This window comes from Nilaparvata lugens, chromosome 11 (assembly GCF_014356525.2).
Source record: "Nilaparvata lugens isolate BPH chromosome 11, ASM1435652v1, whole genome shotgun sequence".
Classification (NCBI taxonomy): Eukaryota; Metazoa; Arthropoda; class Insecta; order Hemiptera; family Delphacidae; genus Nilaparvata; species Nilaparvata lugens.
In genome coordinates, this window is record NC_052514.1 from 28,700,286 (window position 1) to 28,726,634 (window position 26,349).

The following is a 26,349-nucleotide window of genomic DNA, read 5'->3' on the forward strand; positions in this document are numbered from 1 at the left end:
TACCGTAGTCATCATCTATGAGTAAATATGTGAATGGGTGACCTATAGCCTATGGCCTTTGAAGAGTATCAATAATTGAAATCACAGAAACAGGTCAATTCCATGAAGTAATTACTTCCAACTGCATCCACGCGCAATAATTCGAATCAACATGTCATGCATCACACTATTTGAACTCAATTTAACCGAAGAATACAATCAGTGAAAATGATTTTTGGGAATATATTTGATCACTTATTGAGCTGATTTTGTCATTCCAAATTATAGGGTAGGCCTACAGTAATCAATTTTCAGCTAATATATTTTGGAATATTAAAATATAATTTTACAAATAATAGGCTACTGAATGGACTTTTGTTCACTAATGAATAAACTATTATTTGAAATAAGTTCTAGAGTAAAAAATAAACTCATTTTTTAGACTCACAGAGCCATGTCACTGTCATGGTATATCTCATTGCCATGATAGTACATACCAACAGGAAACAATAAATCTATCAGTAAAAGGAAACTATTAGCTCTTATGGGATGGCTATAAATAACTGCACTTTTTAAACGGTTGAAATAGGAAACAGCACAAATCTTAGAATTTTTCAAGTATGTAAATATTGATAATTTCTAAATAGAAAAATGAACAATAAGAATAATTGTAATGTGTAATACATGTAATTATGTTGCAATTGCAACAAGAATTAATTATTCTAATCATGATTCAGATCAATGACGTTAGGTGTTTGAAGTTACCAAAAGTTTCATTTGAATTGTAAATTATAACATTGAGATCAACTATTGGGCTCCAGTTGAAAATAGTGGAGCAGAGCAATCTTATTGACAATCTTCATAGTATTGATTTGATTTTGTTGAGTTAAAAATGTATAATCTATCTAAAAAAATGAAGGAGAAGTGACCTAGGCTATTCCAATGATAGATGAATGAAATTAGTTGTGAACTCTGAATAGGCCTACTCTGAAAAATAACATTTTATTATCCACGTCTACAGGTAAGCTTCAGTGATCAATAATAATTACTTTGTTGTGGTTAAGACACTGTGTTACAAGTAAATATTTGAAAAAAACACTCACTTCTCTTGGAGTAATGAGGAATGCATTTCACTCCTGAAGAGGAGCTTCATCAGCCTCTTGGAGTTTCGTCATGGAAAGCAACATCAATTTCAATGATAATTATTACACATTTTTACACTATATTGGATTATGAACTAGCCTTATGTTTCCTGGAACTATGAACCGCCAATAAATCTTGTTTTAAGATTTAACATCAAATTTTAATGTTTCGGAGCTTCAAAATGTTTATTTGTTGGAAATCCATCAAATATAGATCTTTACTTTCTCAGTAGCTGTGAAGGTGATATTGTAGTGATAGTTATTCTTATTGAATAGAAATTGGATAGTATTGTTCACCAGAGATTGATAATGGTGTAGGCTAACAACCGAAACCTGTTTTCAATAATATCAAAGTTTTCAATAAATCTGTGGTTTGATAATAAACTTATATCTAGTATGTATTTTTATTCAAAATGGATTTTCAATCAGATCAGGACATACCATATTTCATCAACATTCTTCTATAAATAATGTCTAAACAATAGGATTGGAATTCTACATTTAACTATCTGCATGTAATATTATTATAATAGCCTTGTCATGTACTAGGATGATGAATCCACTCTCAAACTGTTACAGTTGTCAGTGGTTATCGAAAGTATTTTCAATATTCTTGGTTTACGTTCTCTCAAAGGAAATGTATTATATTATTTAGACAGAATATGTGAGAATTCATTCTACTCCATTCTATTTTAAGAAATTGAAATCAACACGAGAATGAATTTGCAGGTAAAATAAATCTAATCAAAAAACACTTCCATACTCGAAATGCTAAATAATCTTCATCGTCAATTGATTGCAGTAGATTTAATTTTGGATTCCATCACGTACCATTTGACGCAATATTCATTACTTAATTCACATTTACCACAATATCAGTAGCAAGTATGAGTCTATTTTATTATCATTGAACTCATTAATCACTCACTTATCACACTAAAATATAATTTAAGCCTTTCGCACATCACTGCAAACGCATGCCTGCGATGACGACGGCTTCAACCATTCATCAACCATGACTTGAAAATTGTCATGCGATTCACATTGATGTGCGCAACTTATAATAAACGATAATATTCGATTTCAATGAGTTTTGGTTTCAGATGACCAGTGCTATTCCAATGACTCCAAGAAACCCCATGAATGTTCCTTTCCATCAGCTAATTTTGTTTGTTGTTATCATCGGCTACACTTTGATACCTCTGGGAGCAGAAATACATGTCGATCGAGGCTCCAATGATTTGCTCATTCATAGGCGTAAATCATTAACAAAGAGAGGATCAAACATCAGCAGAGTACAGAGCAATTCACATGGACAAAATGGTAGGTAATTATTATTGAAAGTTCCTCCAATTTGCACCAGGTAGATGACCATGCAGACATGACCTAGCCCATGGGCGCACCCCACCCCGAAATTGGAATAAATTCGTCAGTTACTACTTAAAAAACTTGGTCAAAATTTTGATTTCAGTCATCTAAACACTGCTGACGTTTTTTCGGGACTCCCTGAAGATTTGATTTTTAACCTTCCCCTCCCCAATGAATTTGAAAGAGGCAGTCTGCGTTTAAGCACCTGATAACATTGGCGTAGATTGCTGTTTGACATTGGGGGGGACGTACTGAGGAGTCTGGGGGGTGCCTCCAGCAAAGATTTTTATAAAAATAGCTTATAAAAATGGTGATTTTCAAAGCATATTTTACTTCAAATCAGTTTTAAATCCTCTTATTCGGCAGTGGTAGATTAGTGAATTCTGAGTTAATAGTTTTAAGTTTTACTTAATGAAAATTATTCACAAAAAACCAGCATAATAGAAAAGCATTAGTTGTATCGAATTCGAATTAGTTGTAGTGAATTCTGAGTTAATAGTTTTAAGTTTTACTTAATGAAAATTATTCACAAAAAACCAGCATAATAGAAAAGCATTAGTTGTATCGTTTGTTTTGATTGCCAGCCATAATTTGAATCTTTAATAAATTTTTCCGAGGGGAATAGCATATACCATAAAATATTGTTTGCTTTGATTACCAGCCATAATTTGAATCTTCAATAAATTTTTCTGGAGGGCATAACATATACAATAAAATATTGGAGGAGACGCGTCCCCCCAGGTTCTACGCCCATGCCTGATAATATTATAGCCTTATAATAATATTATGTTCTTAGAAAAATAAAATTTACATCGTTTTTTTCTTTTTTAGACCATTCTAACTTTTTCACTATAAAACACAGATATTGTGGAATTTCTCCATATAAAGGTGGAATGAAAAATATATTTTCAGTTCCACTAAATGTTATACCAAACGACATCCAAATTAAGAAAGTAGACCATTTGGAAACAAGATATTCACTTCAAATGCAGGCGAAACAGAAAAAATTAGGAGGAAAAAACAGGAAAATACAACATGAGAAACCCGAATTGTTATGTCCTAATAATAATTGTGTGTTCAATCCTTCAATGAGACTCTGGAATAGATCTTTAGAAGGTAAAAGTTCATGGCTAAAGTGCACGTCCAGTGCCAACGTACCTATTATCAAATTTTTGGTTGGGATCGATTTAGTATGTTATTTTGAGCACAAAATCACAAAAATTAAACGGCGCTCACTATTGTTTTTAAAATAAACTAAGTTCAAAGTAGCAGAACTTTACATGCATTTAACCTATAAGTAGCAACCATAAGTAGCTAAGGTTAGGAAAAGCTGTAGGTTAGGAAAAGCTTTAGGTTAGGAAAAGTTTTATGTTATAGGAAAGCTTAGCTTATGAAAAGCTTTGGGTTAGGAAAACTCAGATTAGGAATATTATAATTTGATGATTTCAATAATCAAAATGGCCGCTACTCATAGGTTAAATGCATGTAACATTGTGCTACTTTGAACTTAGTTTATTTAAAAAACAATAGTGAGCGCCGTTTAATTTTTGTGATTTTGTGCTCAAAATAACATACTAAATCGATCCCAACCAAAAATTTGATAATAGGTACGTTGGCACTGGACGTGCACTTACACCAAGTTCATACTTGTTTATGTAAGCATTCGATTCTTTACATAGGTACCGTAGCCTATTATATTGTCACACATCTTATTTTTCATAGGTACCAGTATTCAAATAGGCAATTTTAATTTAATTGCCTACTACGGCAATTGAAGAAAGCGTGCACCTATCATGCACTTGTTGATGTAAACCTGTAAGATAATTTAGAGTTATCAGTCTTTGCTAGGTATTGAATAACAAATAGGGAATTTGGAGCTATATTCCTGTTTCACGAACATTCATAAAAATAATAGAGTTTGCAGATTGAAGAACATAAACTGAACTGACCTGATTCAAAACTGAAATTTGTTTTCAACTTAATATGAATAGAAAAGCAGAAGATATATATATTATATTTCAAATCAAATCAATTTATTGCCACAGACAGACACTTTACAATTTGTATCGGCCACGTCAATATTACAAACTATATTAGAGATCATACATCATAAGCAATTACATAAAAACCTAGAAAGACTACATGTTAACATTGAAATATTTATCTACACTTTAAAAACTTTTTTTTAATCGTAATTCTTTGTTTAAATTCCCTGAGCGTCAAACCTCGAATATTTGGTGGTAATGGTTATAAAACTTTATTGAAAAGGCCTTAAAAATCATATGGCTGGATTTGTAAGAGCAGTACTCATTCCTTAGATTCGATTTATTCCTTGTGTTATAAGAATTAATGTTGTCATGATTCTGACGTTATTTTTGTGAATAACGGTTTGCCTGGCTTGGCTGCAGTCGGTAAAGCATGAGTAAAAAATTCTGGTAATTCTGGTTGTGGTTCCTAGAATAAAAATTAGACAAAACTCTTACAGGCTCGCCCAGGAGCTCCCGCAATTCATTGCTCTTGCGCAATTTATATAAATCTCTGGAAGGTATAATTTCCAAAGATTTGATTATCAACGCTAAATATCGCTGTCCAAACCAACTTATTCGGTGAAGAATAAAGTCGGATGGTAATTTTCTTAATACTTCAATACTGGTAACTCGATAAATAAATATGAGATTGGTCATGCATGGAAGTGGGGAAATGAATAAAGGATACACCATAAAAAATTTGATACATATATTACACAGAAAAATATCAACAAATAAATAAATATAGAAATATATAGAGCAACAAGCAAAAAATAGTAAAAATAAGAACAAATATATCAAAATAAAATATCACAGATTAGCTCACTAGTTCTTTAGCACAAAACGTTACCATGTGCTTTTAAATCATTAAATGTATGCATTTATTTTTATGCAGCTCAGGTATCGACTTGCTGCTGCTTGTCGATTTAAAAATCTCAATATATATCTTCTTTCCAAAAATAAATAAAAATAATCAATTGATAAATCACAAATCCCAAATATAATAATAGGTATAGATCTCAGTATATATCTCAGGGCTTAAGGTTTGGCCTCTGGTGGAATTAGATAAATTAATTTATCCAGTGAACAAGAGCTACATTTATATCTTTACAATTTGCTTATAAAATTAATGATTGAGTGAGCATTTATACATTATAATATTATTTTCAAATATTTCTTTATTCTGTGTATCCTTAGACATATGCATTTGATATAATTCATTTAACTAGTAATATATGTTTCTTGTACCTTTTAAGACTTGCACAAGTTTTATAATAATTTTTAATATTTATAACCTTTCAATGAGCTAGCTTTTTATATTTTTGTTTCACTCAAAGCACTGAGGGCGCCCTAAATTTATATATTTCGATAATTTATCACTCACGTGCTGAATTTCACAAGATGTTGGTGGCGATCCGAATTTCCTATCGTCCTGGATTTTCTGGTGGCCGAAGTCATCTTCTCCAAGGGAATAAATAAATATTTAAATGACTTACACTTTACTACAGCATCACTAAGTCTTATACAAATTTTAATTAATGAATTCAAACTTTTAATTTCTCAAATGTACAATTTAACAAAAAGGGACTTGTGCTCTATAAAATTTAGTGGCGTTCCATGGCTGCATCTGGCAGGCAAGTGGGCTCTGTTCTACCCCTATTTGCTATGATCATACTTCCAACTTACAAATTTGCATATATTTAAATATTCCACTACTATGCAATTAAAAAGATCAAATAGTTTGTGCCAATCTGCTAAGTTATTCCCTATATCTTAGGTATTATATTTTAAAATTATTTGGACCAAATCTGATACATAAACTGAGTAGTGATAACTTATAAATTCTTATCATTTATAAAAATATCTATAGATAAATTTGAATCAGCTCGCTATTGCCACCCATCGACTACTGTGATTTGATTGGTTCATGCAAAATTCACAAATGTATCCATGCGCCTACTGAATATACATACTTCCTTAATATTTTTATTTATTTTTTGGTGTTTTGTACATGCTCATTACATATAATAAATTTTTGTGCATTTTATAAGTTGTTTTCCTATCTACAATAAGTCGCCATGTGCTTACCAAATCCTCTAGTTGAGTACTATTTGTTTACAACAAAATTTTGCCAAGGTGTCTGGCTAGATTTCAAATGACATGGCTTGATCGATTATTAGGTTGCCAACCAGTAGGTATTATAGCCTAACCTCAAAATTTCAATACTTTATATAATATAATAAATAGCAAATAAAATTCTTTTCTATTTGGCTGTTCTAATTTTAGCCATGCTACCCATTATTATCTAATCTTTCACTTTTTGCTATCGCACTTGGAGATAATAGAGCAGCTGTTTGCTCAAGACCTATAAAAATTCTTTCCATTAGCAATTTTGCTTGCTTATCAGAATTTGATTTGTTACACACGCCCCCGAATTTGAATTCAAAATATTTTGAGAATCAACAATGTTTTTAATACAAATTCTTCCTTTAACACATCAACATGACCTAGAAAAATCTGCCGAAAACACTTTCAAAACTTCTTAACAGTTCGCAGACCTTCTCAGCATATGCCCCCCTTAAATCTCCATCAAGACAATAACAAATTCCTCCTTATCAACATAAAAATATCACATCTTAAATACATTTCTTCCCTCCATAATCATAGTACAACATTTTAAAATCTGCCGCTCGGCAGTGATGCCAACCCACTTTCTACATAACAAACATTTTGGTTCATACAATTAATCTCTTCCAAAAACACTTTCGAGTAACAATTTTGGGGCTCATAAATCATTTACAATTTTCAGGTCTCTTATTTTAATATTCTCTAGATCAGGTACAATTCTTCCTTTGCTACAATTGGTTTTGGCTTCCTATAGTAACTTGTTTCATTTGAGGTTTTTTGGTAACAACGTGTTAATAACAATGATAATAATATAAAACATCCAAATAAATATATTACAGGGTGCGGCAGCTACGATTAAGCATTTTTTAGGAGTAATAAAAAGTGACTCAGGATATATAATGGAAACATGTTTTTATTTTCTGAAGCGGTTCAATATACCATTTTATATTACTTAGTTTTTGAAAATTATGTCCTGAAGATGGCGACCGTTAGCATCAATACATTGTTGAAGGCGATCTCTGAAGTTTTCAGCAGCTCTTGCACACATATCGCGGGGAATGGCATTCACTTCGTCAATAATCCGCTGTTTCAACATTGCTAGAGTGTGAGGGCGGCCTTTGAAAACCCTTTCCTTCAGATATCCCCAAAGAAAAAAGTCGCAAATGCTCAGATCTGGTGACCGCGCAGGCCACCCAACATCACCTCTCAAAGAGACTAGGCGTCCCGGAAACATCTCTCTCAAAACGTCTAGTGAAATTCGAGCTGTGTGAGCAGTAGCTCCATCTTGTTGGAACCACAAATCCGCCAGCCCGTGTTCTTCAACCATCTCTTCTAATTTGGGTTGCAGAAAGTTTCTCAACATCGAAACATAACGTTGGGAATTCACTGTCACGGTCACTTCTTCCTCCTCAAAAAAGTAGGGGCCAACCACGCCAAATTGTGATATGGCACACCACACCGTCACTTTAGGAGAATGTTGAGGTCTTTCATGAATAATTTGAGGGTTTTCTTCAGCCCAGTAGCAAAAATTTTGCTTATTCACGCACCCACTAAGATGAAAATGTGCCTCGTCACTACTAAAAAAAGCTGCATGTGGAGGGATTTGAGCAAGCATTTGCTCACACAAATTTTGTCGGTTGGCGTAGTCTACTGGGCGTAATTCTTGAGCAATCATTATTTTAAAAGGATGAAACTTTAAATCGAAATGTAAAATCCTTCTTAAACTGCGGTCTGAAATCCCCAATGCAAGAGAATGTCGTCGAGCAGAGCGTTCCGGTGATTGTTCAAATGCTGTTCTTACCCTCTGCACATTTTCTGGCGTTCTAATGGACTTGCGACGACAATGTGTATTTGTTTTCAGTGTACTACCAGTTTCCTCCATCTGCCGAATCCATGACCGAATTGTGTTTGCATTCGGAACGGCGTTGTTGCGTGGAATGTTGAACTGTCGTCGAAAAGCTCGTTGTGTAGCGATCACAGATTTATTGTTCTCATAATAAGCGCGAACGGCAAAACCACGATGAGCACCGGTCCAAATCATGTTGGCTACTGAAATGGGGTTAACTAAGAAACAAAAACAGACCATGTGGAAATTTGTAACTTTATCACAGCTGATGTGACAATGGAAACAAACTGCTTAATCGTTCCTGCCGCACCTTGTATAACATCAACTGATACATTAAATAACATATATAAATAGTTTTTTTTGGGAACAATCATTTTATTGACATGCATATAACAGGCGCTTTATATCAACATGTGTTTAACAGGCTCTTTGCTTTTGATTTAGTGGGCATTTGCTAGTCTACAACTTCTAGATTTCTGCTTCTTACATCACAATTCTGTAGCTTTCTATTTCAATTGGTTCCAGTTAACCTAACTTCTGATATTTTCACACTTTAAGGTAATTAACTTATTTTATTCCACGTATCCCCTCTTGTGCTCTTTTTTAAACAATGCTTAGAAAGAAAACACATATTTAAAAAATGTGCTTTGGTTTGTTACAGGCTTCTATCAGTTGGAGTGAATTAAAAATCGGATTTAGTGACACGAGGTGATACTTCAATACCAAATTTATTAAGACAGGTCAGTAATTGGTTGATAATACTGTTTAAAACCTTAATCTTATCAGGAAACAATTTCGTGAAACAAGTTTTTTCCTAGGCCATAAATTTCCTCAATAATATTATCCCCTTCATTATTTCATTAACATCACAATTTTTAACAAACATCACAGCCTTAATAACAAACAATTTCACCATACAAGACTTCCAACAGTCAACAAATTCCTTCAACAATAACACAGTCTTAATTATAACATCAATAACATCGCTTTCCATTATCATCACAGCTATAATAACAAGCATAAAACAGTAATTCAATACATTTTTCATCTCTTTAATAATATCACCTCTCAACATAGTAGCCAGGTACTTTCACTTTCTTTATATTACTTCTTATTTCTTTCAATCTTCTCAAACACCTTCCATCCTTCATCAATCTCCCATGGTAATCCACTTTATCATTATCCTGGCATGAATCCATAGTAGTTTTGTTAGCTGTTCCAGTTTCATTCTATTTATTAGGTCCATTCTTTTGGTCACAATGCTGAGTAGCTTCTTTAAAGTGTATGTGCCGCGGATGCATGCTGTCGGTCAACCTGTCCTCCATCCTGGTGTTGGTCGTCCAGTGTCCTCCTCGGCTCCTTGAAGTGTGCATGTGGACTGTATTGGCGCACGCGGTTCCTCCCTCATTGCTTCTGCCTCCAAGCCTTGCGGTGCATGCTCCTTTTGTCTGGTAGTCCGTCCTCCCTGGTGCCATCCTCTCGGTCCTCCATCTTGGGGTCCTTGGTCTGCCTCGGTGGAGTCCATTGGTGCGCGGGTGCAGGTCCTGTGTGCGGATGCATGCCATGAATCCCCTGCTCTGTGTTCGCCAACTCTTTGATTGCATGATCCTGGTGTTCCTCGGTGGCAGGTTGCTCTTCCTGCAGTGATGGATCTTCGGTGGGGAAAAGGATACTTAATAGGGGTTGTTGTTTTCAGGGTGTTTTAAGTGCATGGTGGGCGGCGGTTTTTGGTGGTGAGTTGGTTTCTAGTATTTGTTTCTGTTCTTCTAATAATATTTCCGGTAAATCATTCACAAAGGTGGTATATGAGGCTGAGGTATCTTTATTTCCTTCATCTATTTTTTCTGTGCCTATGTGGGTTGTATGGGGGGGTATCATATAGTCATATTTGTTTAGCTGTAGTCTTCTCTGTGTTTGGTGGTGGATTATCTGGTGTTGGGTTCTGTGTTCTTTGTTGGTTTAATCTGGTTGCATGTGCTAATGTATAGTTTGTACTTATTTGTTGTGGTGGCAGTTTATAATTTCTGTTATAATTATTGTGAGCATAATCATTATTAGTGTTCAATCGATCACGGCCATCATAATAATTTCTTTGATTTGTTTGTTGTGGAAAATGGTTTGTTGGATGATTCTGAAAACTTCCATTATTCCAGCTACTATTTTGTTTCTGATCGTTGCTATGCTCAAAACAAGGGGTCAGTCAGAAGTGATCATATGGTACCGATTCATAAGCTTTGCTGGTGTGCCAATTAACCTTTGAATTATATTGATTTTGTGTATACGATTGATCTGACCGGTGATTTGGTATTGCCATCACAGATTGTATGCCATATCAGGTGTTTACAACCAGTTATTGGTTGAGTGGCGAGTGCCATTCTAACTCGGAAAAAGTAGCTTTTTTAAGATTATATTTGCTAAAGCAGAATCATTTATTGGCTCATCCAGCTGAGAATTCTTGAACTGTAGGGCAGTGACGAAAGTAGTATATGCACCATCTAAATTGGGATTGAAGTCACATGATATAATATCTGCTAGTGCATCCAACTGTTTACTTCTGCTCTAATACTGTTCCAGGAAGACAGCGATAAACTCCTCCAACAATGTAAATTTATGGGCTCTACTCCGAAAAAACAACAGGGGTTCACCACTCAGTAAGCTGGTTAAGCGGAGTCACCACATATTCCAAGAGGTGGGTGCAAGAGTTTGAACTAGTTTTATTTGGTCAATAAATGGTTGAGGTTGCAAATGGCAATCAGTATTATCAAATCTATCTAACCCATTCAGTATATCATTTGAATTGATACTATCTGTTTGAATTCTATGGGGTTGTTGTTGGATTTGATTTTCTAATTCTATTAGTTTCTCATGCGCTACTTGCCATTGATTATTACTTGCAGTTTTGTTAATTTCTATCTCTTGGTTTAATTGCATTAAAGTTGATTTTTGTATTTGTAGAGTTCCGTTTGAAGCTTTACATGTTTCTATGTTCTGAATTAGGTTACTTTGTAGTTGATTCATTTGTGTATACATGCTGGCCTGTTTACTGTGAATAGCTGCAATATTATTAGTATTTTTATCTACTATAGAAGTCATATTCAGGTTAGCAATTGTAATCTGTTTCTGAATTTCCTGTTGACAATCAGCTTTAAGGCTTGTAGCTGTTTCTTGAATTGGTGCGGTGGTTTGTACTGTTAGGTTATCTATTCTTCCATTTAATTCGCATGTCACAGTATCTATTCTTTCTGCTAATCCGGCGTAATCTTTTCCTGATTTTCCTTTTGTAAATTTATCATTACCTTTAATTCCTCCCTATAATTTTCTACCTTGCTATCAATAGTGTCCAACCTTCATTCCACTGACTGTATTGCGTCTGCTGCCTCCTTCATACCCTGCTCTACTGCCTGTTTATTTGAATCTTTAATTGCTGTGTTTTCTTTTTTAATCTCCTGCATCATATTACTCATTGCACTTTGTAACATGATATTGAACATACTGCTAGTCTGCTCCATCATTACCTTTATTAACGGATCTAGTTCCGTATCTGACAACATGCTTTGTTTCGCCAGATGTGACTCTGTCTCCTGGGATGCTGGATCTGCGGGCTGTTCCTCGCCCCCCTCGACATTGATATCTGCTATCCCCGGGTTCAGCGGTGCGTCGGTGGCATTGATCTGAGTGGACGACAGAGGTTGCAGACTCTGCAGATCAAAAACTATCGAATTTTAAACTATTTTTATGCAGCTCAGGTATTGACTTGCTGCTGCTTGTCGATTTAAAAATCTCAATATTTATCTTCTTCCCAAAAATATAAAAATAATCAATTGATGAATCACAAATCCCAAATATAATAATACATATAGATCACAGTATATATCTCAGGGCTTAAGGTTTGACCTCTGGTGGAATTAGATAAATTAATTTATCCAGTGAACAAGAGCTACATTTATATCTTTACAATGTGCTTATAAAATTAATGATTGAGTGAGCATTTATACATTATAATATTATTTTTAAATATTTCTTTAATCTGTGTATCCTTAGACATATGCATTTGATATAATTCATTTAACTAGTAATATATGTTTCTTGTACCTTTTAAGACTTGCACAAGTTTTATAATAATTTTTAATATTTATAACCTTCCAATGAGCTAGCTTTTTATATTTTTGTTTCACTCAAAGCACTGAGGGTGCCCTAAATTTATATATTTCGATAATTTATCACTCACATGCTGAATTCCACAAGATGTTGGTGGCGATCCGAATTTCCTATTGTCCTGGATTTTCTGGTGGCCGAAGTCGTCTTCTCCAAGGGAATAAAATAAATATTTTAATGACTTACGCTTTACTACAGCATCACTAAGTCTTATACAAATTTTAATTAATGAATTCAAACTTTTAATTTCTCAAATGTACAATTTAACAAAAAGGGACTTGTGCTCTATAAAATTTAGTGGCAGCATCTGGCAGGCAAGTGGGCTCTGTTCTACCCCTATTTGCTATGATCATACTTCCAACTTACAAATTTGCATATATTTAAATATTCCACTACTATGCAATTAAAAAGATCAAATAGTTTGTGCCAATCTGCTAAGCTATTCCCTATATCCTAGGTATTATATTCTACAATTATTTGGACTACATCCGATACATAAACTGAGTAGTGATAACTTATAAATTCTTATCATTTATAAAAATATCTATAGATAAATTTGAATCGGCTTGCTATTGCCGCCCATTGACTACTGTGATTTGATTGGTTCATGCAAAATTCACAAATGTATCCATACGCCTGTTCCTTAATATTTTTTTTTTTTTTTTTTGGTGTTTTGTACATGCTCATTACATATAATAAATTTTTGTGCATTTTATAAGTTTTTTCCTTTTTACAATAAGTCGCCATTTGCTTACCAAATCCTCTAGTTGAATACTATTTGTTTACAACAAAATTTTGCCAAGGTGTCTGGCTAGATTTCAAATTACATGGCTTGATCGATTATTAGGTTGTGGACCAGTAGGTATTATAGCCTAACCTCAAAATTTCAATACTTTATATAATATAATAAATAGCAAATAAAATTCTTTTCTATTCGGCTGTTCTAATTTTAGCCATGGTACCCGTTATTATCTAATCTTTCACTTGTTGCTATCACACTTGGCGATAATAGAGCAGCTGTTTGCTCAAGACCCATAAAAATTCTTTCCATCAGCGATTTTGCTTGCTTATCAAAATTTGATGCATTACATGATGAAAATAGATGTAGATTTAACTTAACAAAAAACAGACAGTTTAACATGAAAATACAAGGTAAGCTCGTGACTTCCAATCTTATGAACAACGGTTTACAGTGAGTTGAAGGGGGTACATTACAAATTGTTCTTATAGCTCTTTTCTGTAATACAAATGAAGATTGAGAATGGCTGCCATAATATAGTGTCATAAAGAAGTTGAGAATGGACATAACTATGATAAACATTTTATAATATTTTTAAAGATACTATTTCCTTCAACTTTTTTAACATAAAAATACCTTTGGTAACTTTTGGAATAGTGTAGGTACTCTACATGACGATTCCACTTCAAATTACTCTGAATAAATATACCCAAAAATTTTACTGAGAGCACTGTACTTAAGTTGCTGTATGAAACAGATAATAATAAGTTTTGTATCTTGACTAAATTAAGAGCTAGATTATTGGCTTTAGACCAGTCATATACCTACCCGTCGACCGGAGTAGACTTTGTCTACCCTGGGCTGACTTTGTCCCACCTCGCGGAAAAATATTCAAATCAGTTATCTCCGATCTCTGTTATCCGAAATCAATGTTCAACATTGATACCCGTAGCCCTGATCATTATCGAGGTTCTACAATCGATACCTATCTTTTCGATTCTCGATATAGTAGTTTAATTATTGACATAAAACTAAACCGGAACTGCTTGCTTCATCTTGTGATTTCGTTGTCGGAAAACTTCGTATTAGAAAACTTATTTCTAAAAGACTTATTATAGATTAAGAGCTAGATTGATATTCAACTGATTTGAACAGTTTTCCGCGAGGTGGGACAAAGTCAGCCCGTGGTAGACAAAGTCACCCCGGTCGATGCGGGTATATGACTGGTAAAGCCAATAATGTAGCTCTTAAGTCTTTACTCATCTTATCGGTGAGTAGATATTATTTTGTCCTTTTTATTATCTTTCAATTGATATATCTATAATATCCATAGTTTAACTGGTTAGGGTTCTATTAGGCCTACTAGTTAAATACAACTAGGTCAATTTTAGGTTAAAATTGAGGTGACTTTATCCCAGTGTAAAAATTGTGATATCATGCAGGATGTGATGCAAATAAAATCAAAATATGATAAATATAATGTATTCTACCTGAATATCAGGGCACCGAGCTTTACTCGTTATTTTCATTTATTGATAAACATAACACAATAATTGTTCTGTTTAATTATTGAGATCCGTTGAACATAAATAACCAGACAACCAGGTATAAAAATATAAACAGACATACAGAAATTGCTTGCTTAATATAATAGGATAAAAAAAATATTCACCTTGCTCGAGATTAATACGATCTTAATATTCATTTTCAGCTGATTCTGCAGCTAAAAGAGCGACGCTAAAAGATCTTTTTAGGCAGCAGAAACTGAAATATTTTTAAAGAAAAATTTGTGATTTTTTGAAGTGGATTTAATTTGTTTTCAATGTAAATATTCATTTCAAAGGTTAACAGTTAGTTTCACTTTGTCTAGCTCTTGAAAATAAACTTTTTTTCAATATATTCTTCAAAGTGAGACAAAGTCGCCCCAACCTCTGGTTGACATTGTCTCTTAATTTCAAAAAATATATCTTTGCAACTTTTTATAATGAAAAATACTCTTCAAACATTGCAGAAAACAATAAGATATATTGCAAGAGATTTGTTGCAACTTAAGTATTGATTGCAAAAGCGGGACAATCTCAATTCCTCAAAATTGGGACAAAGTCACCCCGGTTTACCGGTATGTCATGATATATTCTATAACGGTACAGATTCCAGCATGTTTTTGATTGATGTTTTGACTGTTTCAAACATTTTTTCGCGTTAACATAATTATTCACTTCTGAGAAGAAGCAGCGTATCAGCAAATCCAGCATTAAGCTTCTTCTCATTTATGTATGGGAATATATTCCCATTTTCCTGTGCAACACTTTCGTCAATCCATAGATCACATGAATTCGGATATTGCTAGACTGGTAGAGTGGTCTGATGCACACGGGTTGAGATTGAATCCAGTGAAAACCAAATGTATGATTGTTGGTCATCCCAGATTGACGAATAACTTGGATCTGGCCAACTCTCCGGCTGTGGTCATCAGTGGTATAGAAATACCATATTCTCAGTGCCTTAAGGTTCTGGGCATCTTGATTGATAGTTCTCTGAGTTGGCATGAGCAAACACGCATGTGTGTAATAGAGTCTTTAGTGGAATGCATCAGCTTAAAAGGATCAGAAACTATTTACCGAAATCTGTTAGAGTTACATTGGTGAACGCTTTGATCCTTCCATTTCTCTTTACTGTTCAATTGTCTACGGTGATCTATCAGATGAACTGAATGATCGATTGCAGAGATCCATGAATTTCGCTGTGAGGTTCATATATGATGCAAGAAGGGATGCACATATTATCCTTTCTTCAACGATCTCAACTGGCTTAAATTGAAGGAACGAAGAAAATTCTTCATTCTATGTCTGACATATAAACTATTGGTTCTAAATGACGGTCCAGAGTATCTTCGTGAGGCTTTCACCTTCATGACTGATGTAAATCCACAACGTCGAACAAGAGCTCATCGCTATAAGTTACAGATACCTCTGCATCGTACAGTATTTTTTAATAAATCTTTTGTTGTTAAGCCTCAAGAGAGTGGAATGATTTGCCTGATCATATAGTTCTTTGTGGTTCGTTTAAACTTTTCAAAAAGAAGTTGTACCAGCATCTTGGTAATTATACAGTTTGAGGGGGGATGACTTGAAACAGGGTGTGAGCTTGTCAATAATTTGATTGTAAATTGGAACGTACATAGACCGTTAACATAAACTTCAGTGTGAGAATATGTTTTTGTTATTCTCAGTTATTATTAAGTTTTCTTTCATTAGTATTATTTTTTAATCTTTTATATTTCATCTATATATGTCTACTAGTTAAATACAACTAGGTCAATTTTAGGTTAAAATTGAGGTGACTTTATCCCAGTGTAATAATTGTGATATCATGCAGGATATGATGCAACTACAATCTAAATATGATAAATATAATGTATTCTACCCGAATATCGGGGCACCGAGCTCTGCTCGTTATTTTCATTTATTGATAAACATAACACAATAATATTGTTCTGTTTAATTATTAATTACTAATATATAATATAATAATAAAATATCAATAATAAGAATAGTTATTGAGAATTATTCTCTCATATGATCGTGTTTATATTTCACAGCTGGCTATACGTCAGCTTATGAATTTTGGGGAGGCGATATTTTGATTTTCCACAGAATCACTCGCTCACTTTTTACTATCCACAGATGACGAAAGTCTCAGCTATTTCAGCCAAGGATGAATTATTCTTTTAATGTCGTTCAGTGAGTTTTCCCAAGGATGAGACCTAGTGCAATCAAATTTTTATATAATAAACCTACTATATTCCAAATTTCATGAAAATCGTTATAGAGCCGTTTTCGAGATCCATTGAACATAAATAACCAGATAACCATCAGGTATAAAAATATAAACAGATATACAGAAATTGCTTGCTTAATATAATAGGATAAAAAAAATATTCACCTTACTTGAGATTAATACGATCTTAATATTCATTTTCAGCTGATTCTGTGGCTAAAAGAGCGACACTAAAAGATATCTTTAGGCTGCAGAAACTGAAATATTTTTAAAGAAAAATTTGTGATTTTTTGAAGTGGATTTAATTTGTTTTCAATATAAATATTCATTTTAAAGGTTAACAGTTAGTTTCACTTTGTCTAGCTCATGAAAACAAACTTTTTTTCAAAATATTCTTCAAAGTGAGACAAAGTCGCCCCAACCCCTGGTTGACATTGTCTCTTAATTTCAAAAAATATATCTTTGTTGAAGTGGAGAAAAATGCAACTTTTTATAATGAAAAATACTCTTCAAACATTGCAGAAAACAATAAAATATATTGTAAGAGATTTGTTGCAACTTAAGTATTGATTGCAAAAGTGGGACAATCTCAACTCCTCAAAATTGGGACAAAGTCACCCCGGTTTACCGGTACTATGTCATAATATATTCTATAACGGTACAGATTTCAGCATGTTTTTGATTGATGTTTTGACTGTTTCAAACATTTTTTGCATTAACATAATTTTTCACTTCTGAGGAGAAGCAGCGTATCAGCAAATCCAGCATTAAGCTTCTTCTCAGTAGAGAAATGAGCATTGCGAGGTAGACGCTAAAAATTTGACAAATTATCATATCAATCACAGTGGAAAACATGTTGATGTAGTCTTCAAGAAAAAAAAATCAATGAGTGTGAAGAGCGTAAAATACTCAGCCCTTCAAGATTTCTTTGCAGTAATTTCAATAATTCATTTTCAAATACAATATTAATAACAACCAGTATAATGCCAGCGGTTAACGTTTACAATGAGAATTTTTGTCGTGGTGAAGTTAATAGCTGCAGTAGCAAGTTCAAATCTTGAAATTGCTGAATAAAGGATACCAAAATTGAGTTAAAATAAAATTATATCCAGCTAATACCACTGCTTTTATTTTTTTTTAATTAGAATCAATAATAATACCATGAAATGTAAATTTAGTTTCATATGATAATCACTGTAGGTATACAGGAGTGAGTCATATGTATGGGAACCCTTCAATAAGTTGAAGACTGGTGGTAGCCTGATACTGTAACTTTCAGGATTACTGACCTGGTCGTAACTGACAGGTCGAATACTCCACCTTTTGATGTACAACTGAATTTCAACCCCTCATAAGGGAGTGACTTAGGGGTTGTAACTCAAATATTTCAAATGTAAACACTAATTGTGTGGTACATCATATTGAAGGTATTTTTAAAACAAGAAAGATGACATCAATAAAAATGTTCTATGATATCTGTATCCAAAATGGCGGCTGATTGAATTCTCAAGTAAAAACCAAAACTTCAATTAGCCGCCAATTTGGATAGGCCTACTAGTATCATAGGAGGGGTTGAAATTCAGTTGTACGTCAAAAGGTGGAGTATTTGACCAATACTTTATCCTGAAAGTTACAGTATTATATCCAACACAGTTTTCAACTTATTGAAGGCTTCCCATACATATGACTCACTCTGTACATCATAGAAATTATTATTTGTAACTTATTCAGCCAATAATTGAATATATAGCCTACCGGAAACTATATATTCCACCATAACTGGATGCATTTATAGAATCATCAACGGTTGACTTGGTGGAAGAATATAATAATTGATGATCAGGCCTTATTTATTACAAAAATATTCTTCTTAAATTCCAGGGAAATTTGAATTTAATTATACTCTGTCTCGCATCATTATTGGAAAGGCAATTATGACTTACAAAAACTTACAAACTAGGGAGGAAAAATATTTTGGATGTAAGTAGCAATAATGATATTCAAATTATTAATCTTCTGTTTCTACAAATTCTTATTCAATTCAATTCAAGCGATACCTAAATATTATAGATATAATAGTCGACCACTTGCAAAATTCAAATTCATGGTTGTAAATTCATGTTCTTTGTTCTAGAATATATTTTCCCATAATAGTATGGTATGGTCGAATAATATCATGGTGACGATATACAACGAATGATAATTATTGATGATTTATACTACCTACACTACCATACTTATGAATAAGTATGCTGTATCACAACAGCTAGATCCCCTAGATGGAGATCACACAGAGATGCTTCATGAATGAAAGAGTTGCTCTCTACCATGTAGTTGCAGTATCACCATGATACTTATGAATAAGTATGGTAGTGTAGGTAGTGTAAATCACCAATAATTATCATTATATAAACTTGATTTTATGTAAACTTGACATGACATGAACTCTATTTCGGACTTTGTAATTTTATCAAAAATTCGGGAGAAAAATACGGCCTCGGACTTGAAAACCGATTTCGAGCCGGAAAAGTCTCATTTTCGACCCTAGGTGCGAAATATACTATTTCGTAAAATGAATGAATAGATCAATAAATAAAATGAAATAAAGGATAAGGAAATTACTTTACGTCTAAAAATCTCAAAATGAATATTTTCATTTAGAAAATAGAGCTAGAGCCTCATAGCCTTTACTCTTATTATCTAATAGCCTACTGAGACTCTTTCAAGTCCCGTTATTACACTTCTTAGCAATTTATTCATTCATATTAATTTCTAATTATTAAATGATGATTAATTTTTTGAGCTCACTATGCTAGTTCACTTGTGGAGAGAAATGAAATTCATTCAATAAAAATGAGTGCAACTTTCAATTAATTGTAAAAAATTGAATATTATTGGAATAGATTATAGGTATATGATATTCATTACTCATTGATCTATTTCAGTTGAAATTGTAATAAAATATGTTAAAGGGGAAGAAGCAACTGTAAGATTGAGCATTCTTTATGGGAAAAATTTCCACACGAAGAAAAATGGGTGTAAGTACCATTCATGAGAATTTCATACAGTATTAGCATAGAGAAAGGATAAGCGTAAGGATAACAAACCTGTTTGTGTCTGGTATTAGCCTACCGTAGCCTACTGCATATTTTTCCTTCCCTTTTGAATGTTTTTAATTCAACATTCTATACAGGCCTGTTTTTATCCACAATAGAACATGATATTTTCGATACATAGCATCTGATATTCTTAATGCATTTTTTTACGTTTTTATATTTGTAGGTACGGTAGCATTTCGGTAATATTTTATTTATTTTCCACTGTTCAAATCACTATCTGTGATTGCTATTTTCACATGCCTATATTTATCCATTACCGAAGTAAGTTAATAAGTAGGCTATTATATTGTAGGTACTGGATTCAAGCATCAGTTAGGCTAGTTACACACACATCGATTTTTGGTCGTACGATATTTTGCCATCTTTATAAATTCTATTAGATTGAACAGATGATTTCAAACAGATGATGTTCATCAAGTTCCGTTTAATCTGATTGAATTCATAGTGACGGCAAAATATCGTACGACCAAAAATCGATGTGTGTGTGCGGGGCTTTCCTGCTTGAAAATTAAGAGCAAGATAATTTATTGAAATTTAAAGAAGGATTGAATAGTATAAGGAAGTAGAATCGATATAATTATATAATTATTGTTCATGCAGGATTTAATTGGAAATTTGAAATAAAGAACATGGCATTTCAAATAGAGTAGACCTATCGAAAATTGAAGGAAATATATAGAATATCACTTTTAAGTAGGTACACTAACTTACATCTTACATACTAAACATAAAATATGAAAATAACTATGGAATAGAGAGTCACAGAAATACAAGAATAGATCTGTAAAATGAAAATATGTCTCCATTCTCTTATAATAAATAATAATAATGTACACTCAATCAGTAACAAAAAGAAATGGTTCTTTTCAGCTATAGCTTATTATTACTGTAATAATAGACCATGCTCAAATTTAAACAAATTCCCTTTAAGTTATTAGAATTCTTCACTTCAAGTCATTTAGATCATATAAGTTCAATCACTCCATTATTCTTAAGATTAGTAACACTGATGATTCATGAATTAATCATTCAGATTGCTACATAAATAGCCTATCATGAATGGAGATCATTATATGTATACCACTCCAATGGTGTGAGAATAATCTTCAAGGAGTGATAAATATAAAATTTCTACCAATGATTTAATTGATTGCATCTTCTTTTCCAGTGTATATCCAGAAATTTGCACCGCCTATCTGTTTCTTGGACCTAACGCCATTGCCCTTTTTTAAGCTTTGCATAAAAATGACTCGTGCAACATTCTGTAAGAAGAATAGAGTGCAATTGTGCTTCAATCTACATGTGCAAATGATATATTTATTCAACGAGGAATTGTATGCAAAATGCATGAACTTTACTACTACACCTATTCGAAGATTCAGGAATAAGATTACAAGAGTACCGACATTAAAAAAATTGACAGAAAAAGAGGACTGCTATGCAGAAAAACGTGACATACTTGTAGAAGAAGGAGTGCCACCTATTCAAAAAAGTGAACCAAAAGAATTAGTTATACCAATAGGTTGATGGATTTTTACAGAAAGTATTGTATTGAATCTATCTATACCAGGCCTAAGGAGGTGTTATGAGCAATCAGATTTGTTATATTTTTATCAATAGAAAACTTTCCTATGATATATGTAAATGTAATATTATTTTGTGGCAGTGAGAGAATAAGAGGAGGATCAAGAGGATTCAACATTCTGTTGTTTATGTAGAATAATTATGAATCCAGTGGGAAATCTAGTAATATAGAAATAAGTTAAAACTGATTGATAATCACTTCTTTTTGTCAAGTACCGTAGAGTATTCTATTCAATAGAGCTCCTTAATATGTTGTTTCACTCAATTACAAAAAAATGTGGTCTAGTTCATTTGTGAATGATACTATACAGTAAACATTACTTAAGCTGGTTTTACACCAAAAGTTTTAACAAAATTATAATAACTTAATCCTTATAGATTCTATTAGATTGAACATAACTTATCATACACATGATGAACATATGTGTTTGTCAAGTTCCGTTCAATCTAATAGAATCTATAGGGATTAAGTTATTAACATTTTGTTAATAACTTTGGTGTAAACGCAGCTTAAGATATTTCATTTTCCTATCAGGGTGAATATAGAGCCTATATTTATGAGCTATATTTCTTTAGAGTAGGTAGTCTCTAGTTCAATTTAATATGGTCCAAGATTGTCTAGTTTTCTGATACTGGATGAAATAAGTTAAGCTGCGTTTACACCAAAGTTATCAAGAAAATGTTCATTTTCTGTCCTTATATATTATATTAGATTCAATGGAACTTGACAAACACATACATACATCATGTGTATGCTGAGTTATATGTTCAATCGATTAGAATCTATGAAGGAAAAATAAACATTTTGGTGTAAATGCAACACCAAAGTTATTAACAAAATGTTAATAACTTAATCCTTATAGATTCTATTAGATTGAACATAACTTATCATTCACATGATGAACATATGTGTCTGTCAATTTCTGTTCAATCTAATGAAAAATATAAGGATTGGATACGCTATTAAAATTTTGTTAATATCTTTGGTGTAAACGCAGCTTTAGTGAACTTGAAGTTTACAGCTTTTAAATAGATTGGAGTTTACTCAATTCTTATTTTATTGATGATTTGCAGACTATAACTTATGTAAAATCGTACTCTACTACGTGGAGCAAGTTCCAAGATTCATTGTCAACAAATTTGTATTTTTTAGTAATTAGATTCTTTGTTTGAAAAATTCAAAGTTTTCAACTTGTTGATTGAGTGATCTCTAGCTAAATTTGTACAATCTCATCTTGCGATTGTTTGGCAGTTTTACATGATTTTTAAGTCAGGAAACAAGGACTTCTGAAAAAATTAACCCATTGATCTGGTTTTGAAAGAAAGACACAGACTATGAATTATATGATTCATGGTAATAAATTAAAAAAATATAAGTTATGAGGTGTTTCGGTGATTAACCTGTACTGGACAGTTGGGCCAAAACTTGTGTTGGATAAGACATCAGTTTCCTTTTATATAAATCATGGGTAGCCCTGTATAAATTTATCCTAACATAACTAATTCCAATATAAGAAGGGAAAATATAATGACTTGAAAGCATTTTGGCTAACTGAGAAATATGTAATAGGCAACACTTCAAGCATATTACAGAGTTCAAACATGACAAACAATAAAACCTTATAATAATAATAAAGAAACACCATACCAAAAATCCAGAATATTATTGTTAATGCATGAAAAATCATACAATGTGCTCGGGAGGTTAGGTTGAAAGACATTTTATAAATTAGAAATTACAGAAAAATTACCAAGAGAAAAACAAGAACTCATAGCATATTTTGCTTTCACTAAGTTAAAATCTACTACAAAATTAATATAAGTTTCAAGAAGTTGGCAGAAAAAAAACTTTAAAATAAATTTATCAAAGGACATTGCAGAAAGCACATTTCGAGAGACCAGCTCATGGCAGAAGAGAGCAAGTGCAAAAGGAAACCGGATATGCAAAACAATTAGTTTTGCATTGCCAACTGCACCAAATAAAACACATATTTTAGAGTTTAATTAATTTAGGTTAGTTCTAAGTCATTGCTGTATATAATTTTAAGATTTGATTTATATTTCTCAAATGTATTTTAATAATTTATTAAACCAAAATGGATCTTTTCCAAATAACTAATGAATGGATATCGAATATCGATGTTTGAAGAAAAGATCGATGTTCGATTAAAATCGATCTACATTAACAGCGCCCAATTTGAAATTCAAAGTGTCAAAGTATTGTAATATTACAGTTAACACTTCTATTCGCCGTGGTGTAATAAAAATCTATCAACATTACCAGGTGTTTTGAATTTTTATTAACGAAAATCCAAATTATATGCTGAAAATGTGTAAATTTATGTTATGCTTTTGAATTTTGCAATTCTAATAAAATTAGGATTCATAGCTCAGCTGACTGCAAAAAACAACCAATCGTTTTCAACTCTATAAACACCGACTTCCCAACTTTTACAATCATCAATTTTGCCTACAGTTTTAAAAAATCTCATAAATAATCCAAACCATCAACGCTTCCAGGAATATTAAGAACTGAAACAGATTTGTATACCAGTACTACAACTTAGATAAAGCGATCGGTAACAAAAATTATAATTCTTTTAGCTTAGTCAAATATTCTTTTACATAAATCATAGGATAATCTTGAATAATATTGACAGATAACAAATAATATATTTCACCTTAAAGCTGCGTTTACACTGTGTAACTTTGTTATAAAACATTGCTAATATAACAACTTTAACAAAAATGTTATGAATTCATTTAACTTGTTACATGTAAATTCGTGTTTTAAAACATAATTTTGTGTTATATATAACAAGTTTTCCCTTTAGCTACGTTTAAACTGTGTAACTTTGTTATAAAACGTTATGGTTATATAACAACTTTAACAAAAATGTTATAAATTCATGTAACTTATTACATGTAACTTTGTGTTTGATAACATAATTTCGTGTTTTATAACAAGTTTTTCCTTTCCCGCACGACGTCGGTAAATATCAAACAAAAAGTATTTTAACTTTTTGTTACATGTGTTATAAAAACGTTTTACTACTCATAACATGTTACAAGTTATAGAATGGAGTTGAAATAGGTGGTGGGGGAAGTAGCTGAATCATCAGCTGCTTACATAGGCGCGGATCCAGAACCCTGACCTGGGGGGGGGGACCCCACCTGAAAATTGTTGAGTTTTTTAATCGATAACAGCATTTGAGAGCTTTATTTGTTGAAATTGATTAGATTTTTGAACTTGTTTATTTAAATGCTAAAGTCTTGATACTTATTTCTGCAACTACAGTACTTTAAATATACATTTATTCTTGCATTTTATATTGTAGTTCTGATTTTCAATACATTGTTTGGGTACATAAATTTCCTTGTGCTAGATACAGAGTGGCCCAAAAACCTTGTATTTTCGGTTCATTTTCCAGTCTTTTTTATGTTATTTCTGCCAAATCCTGTAATTGATCAGAAAAATTTGCTCCCGCCTTTTATTTAGATTATTAAATTACTAATAAAATGAGATTATTTGGAACTTTCTATCCCCAATGAGTACTGACTTACAATTTTTCAAAAATAAGTAAAATTAGAAAAAAATCATTTTGATGAATTTTAGTCTTTGATCTACAATATCTTCCGATTGTCACCATTTAAATGTATAATTCAAGATTCCTCTGAGCGTAGTTTTGTGCTCTACAGGCTCTATCTTATACATAGATTTCCAGGTAAACCTGACAACATTGATCCTTGTATTTTGGAAAACACTTGAGTTTTAGCTTCATTCGTCATCAGCAACTCAATTGTCATCACATTCAGATTTCGCACCATGATATAAGTTCATTAGATCATGTTCTATGAGAATCACCCGTTATATGCTCTTAATTTAGTGGAGAGGCGCGTAAAAGGACACCTCAAGAATCAAAATTTCAAACACTCATAACTTTTGACTTTGACACAATGATCAGATCTCATTGTACTACAGCTCATTCTTCTCAGCATGTCAAGGCGGTTCCAAATTACGCATTATATGTGAAATTCGACCAAGAAAATAGAGAAATTCATCCTTGAGTGTACTTTAAACAGTATTTCAATTCACAAAAAATGACTAATTTCCAAATATTGTGAAATACTTCGGATAAAATTTCAAAATGTAGAAAAGTATTTCTTCTTTCCACTACAACAAAGAATACCCTCGATTCCAGTATTATTAGTCAGTTACAACCGATTTTAAAAAGGGTGATTCCAGTTTTTCATTTTTTCGCGATTTTTCTGTTAATCAAGAGTCTGATACATCAAGAAACTCATGATTGATTCCAAATTATTGTAGACAATTCATCCTCTACGCATAATTGCCTAAAATTCATCTTGAATCACTGTTCCCTATCAATGCCTGGACCGTTAATTTATGGGAAAAGTATCTTCGATTTCTTGATTTTTTACGATCGAATCTTACATTACAATTACCTATTATATTCTTCCGTGT

General features: G+C 32.6%; 1 protein-coding gene across 7 annotated transcripts in view; it reads left to right on the forward strand.

Moving 5' to 3' along the window:
- Positions 1-795: 795 nt before the first annotated feature.
- The window catches only part of LOC111057114 (peroxiredoxin-2-like), a 31,819-nt gene continuing 6,265 nt past the window's right edge, over positions 796-26,349 (forward strand). The window contains exons 1-5 of one of the 7 annotated variants that reach the window (XM_039438063.1): positions 796-1,000; positions 2,225-2,444; positions 19,045-19,143; positions 20,109-20,201; positions 21,451-24,445. In XM_039438063.1, the coding sequence (XP_039293997.1) occupies positions 2,225-2,444; positions 19,045-19,143; positions 20,109-20,201; positions 21,451-21,809 (771 nt within the window). In that variant the 5' untranslated portion in view covers positions 796-1,000 and the 3' untranslated portion in view covers positions 21,810-24,445. Of the gene's footprint in view, positions 1,001-2,224; positions 2,445-3,412; positions 3,606-14,432; positions 14,654-17,663; positions 17,794-19,044; positions 19,144-20,108; positions 20,202-21,450; positions 24,446-26,349 lie in introns of those variants that run through there. The other 6 variants (XM_039438069.1, XM_039438064.1, XM_039438065.1 and 3 more) reach the window with 6 other exon arrangements.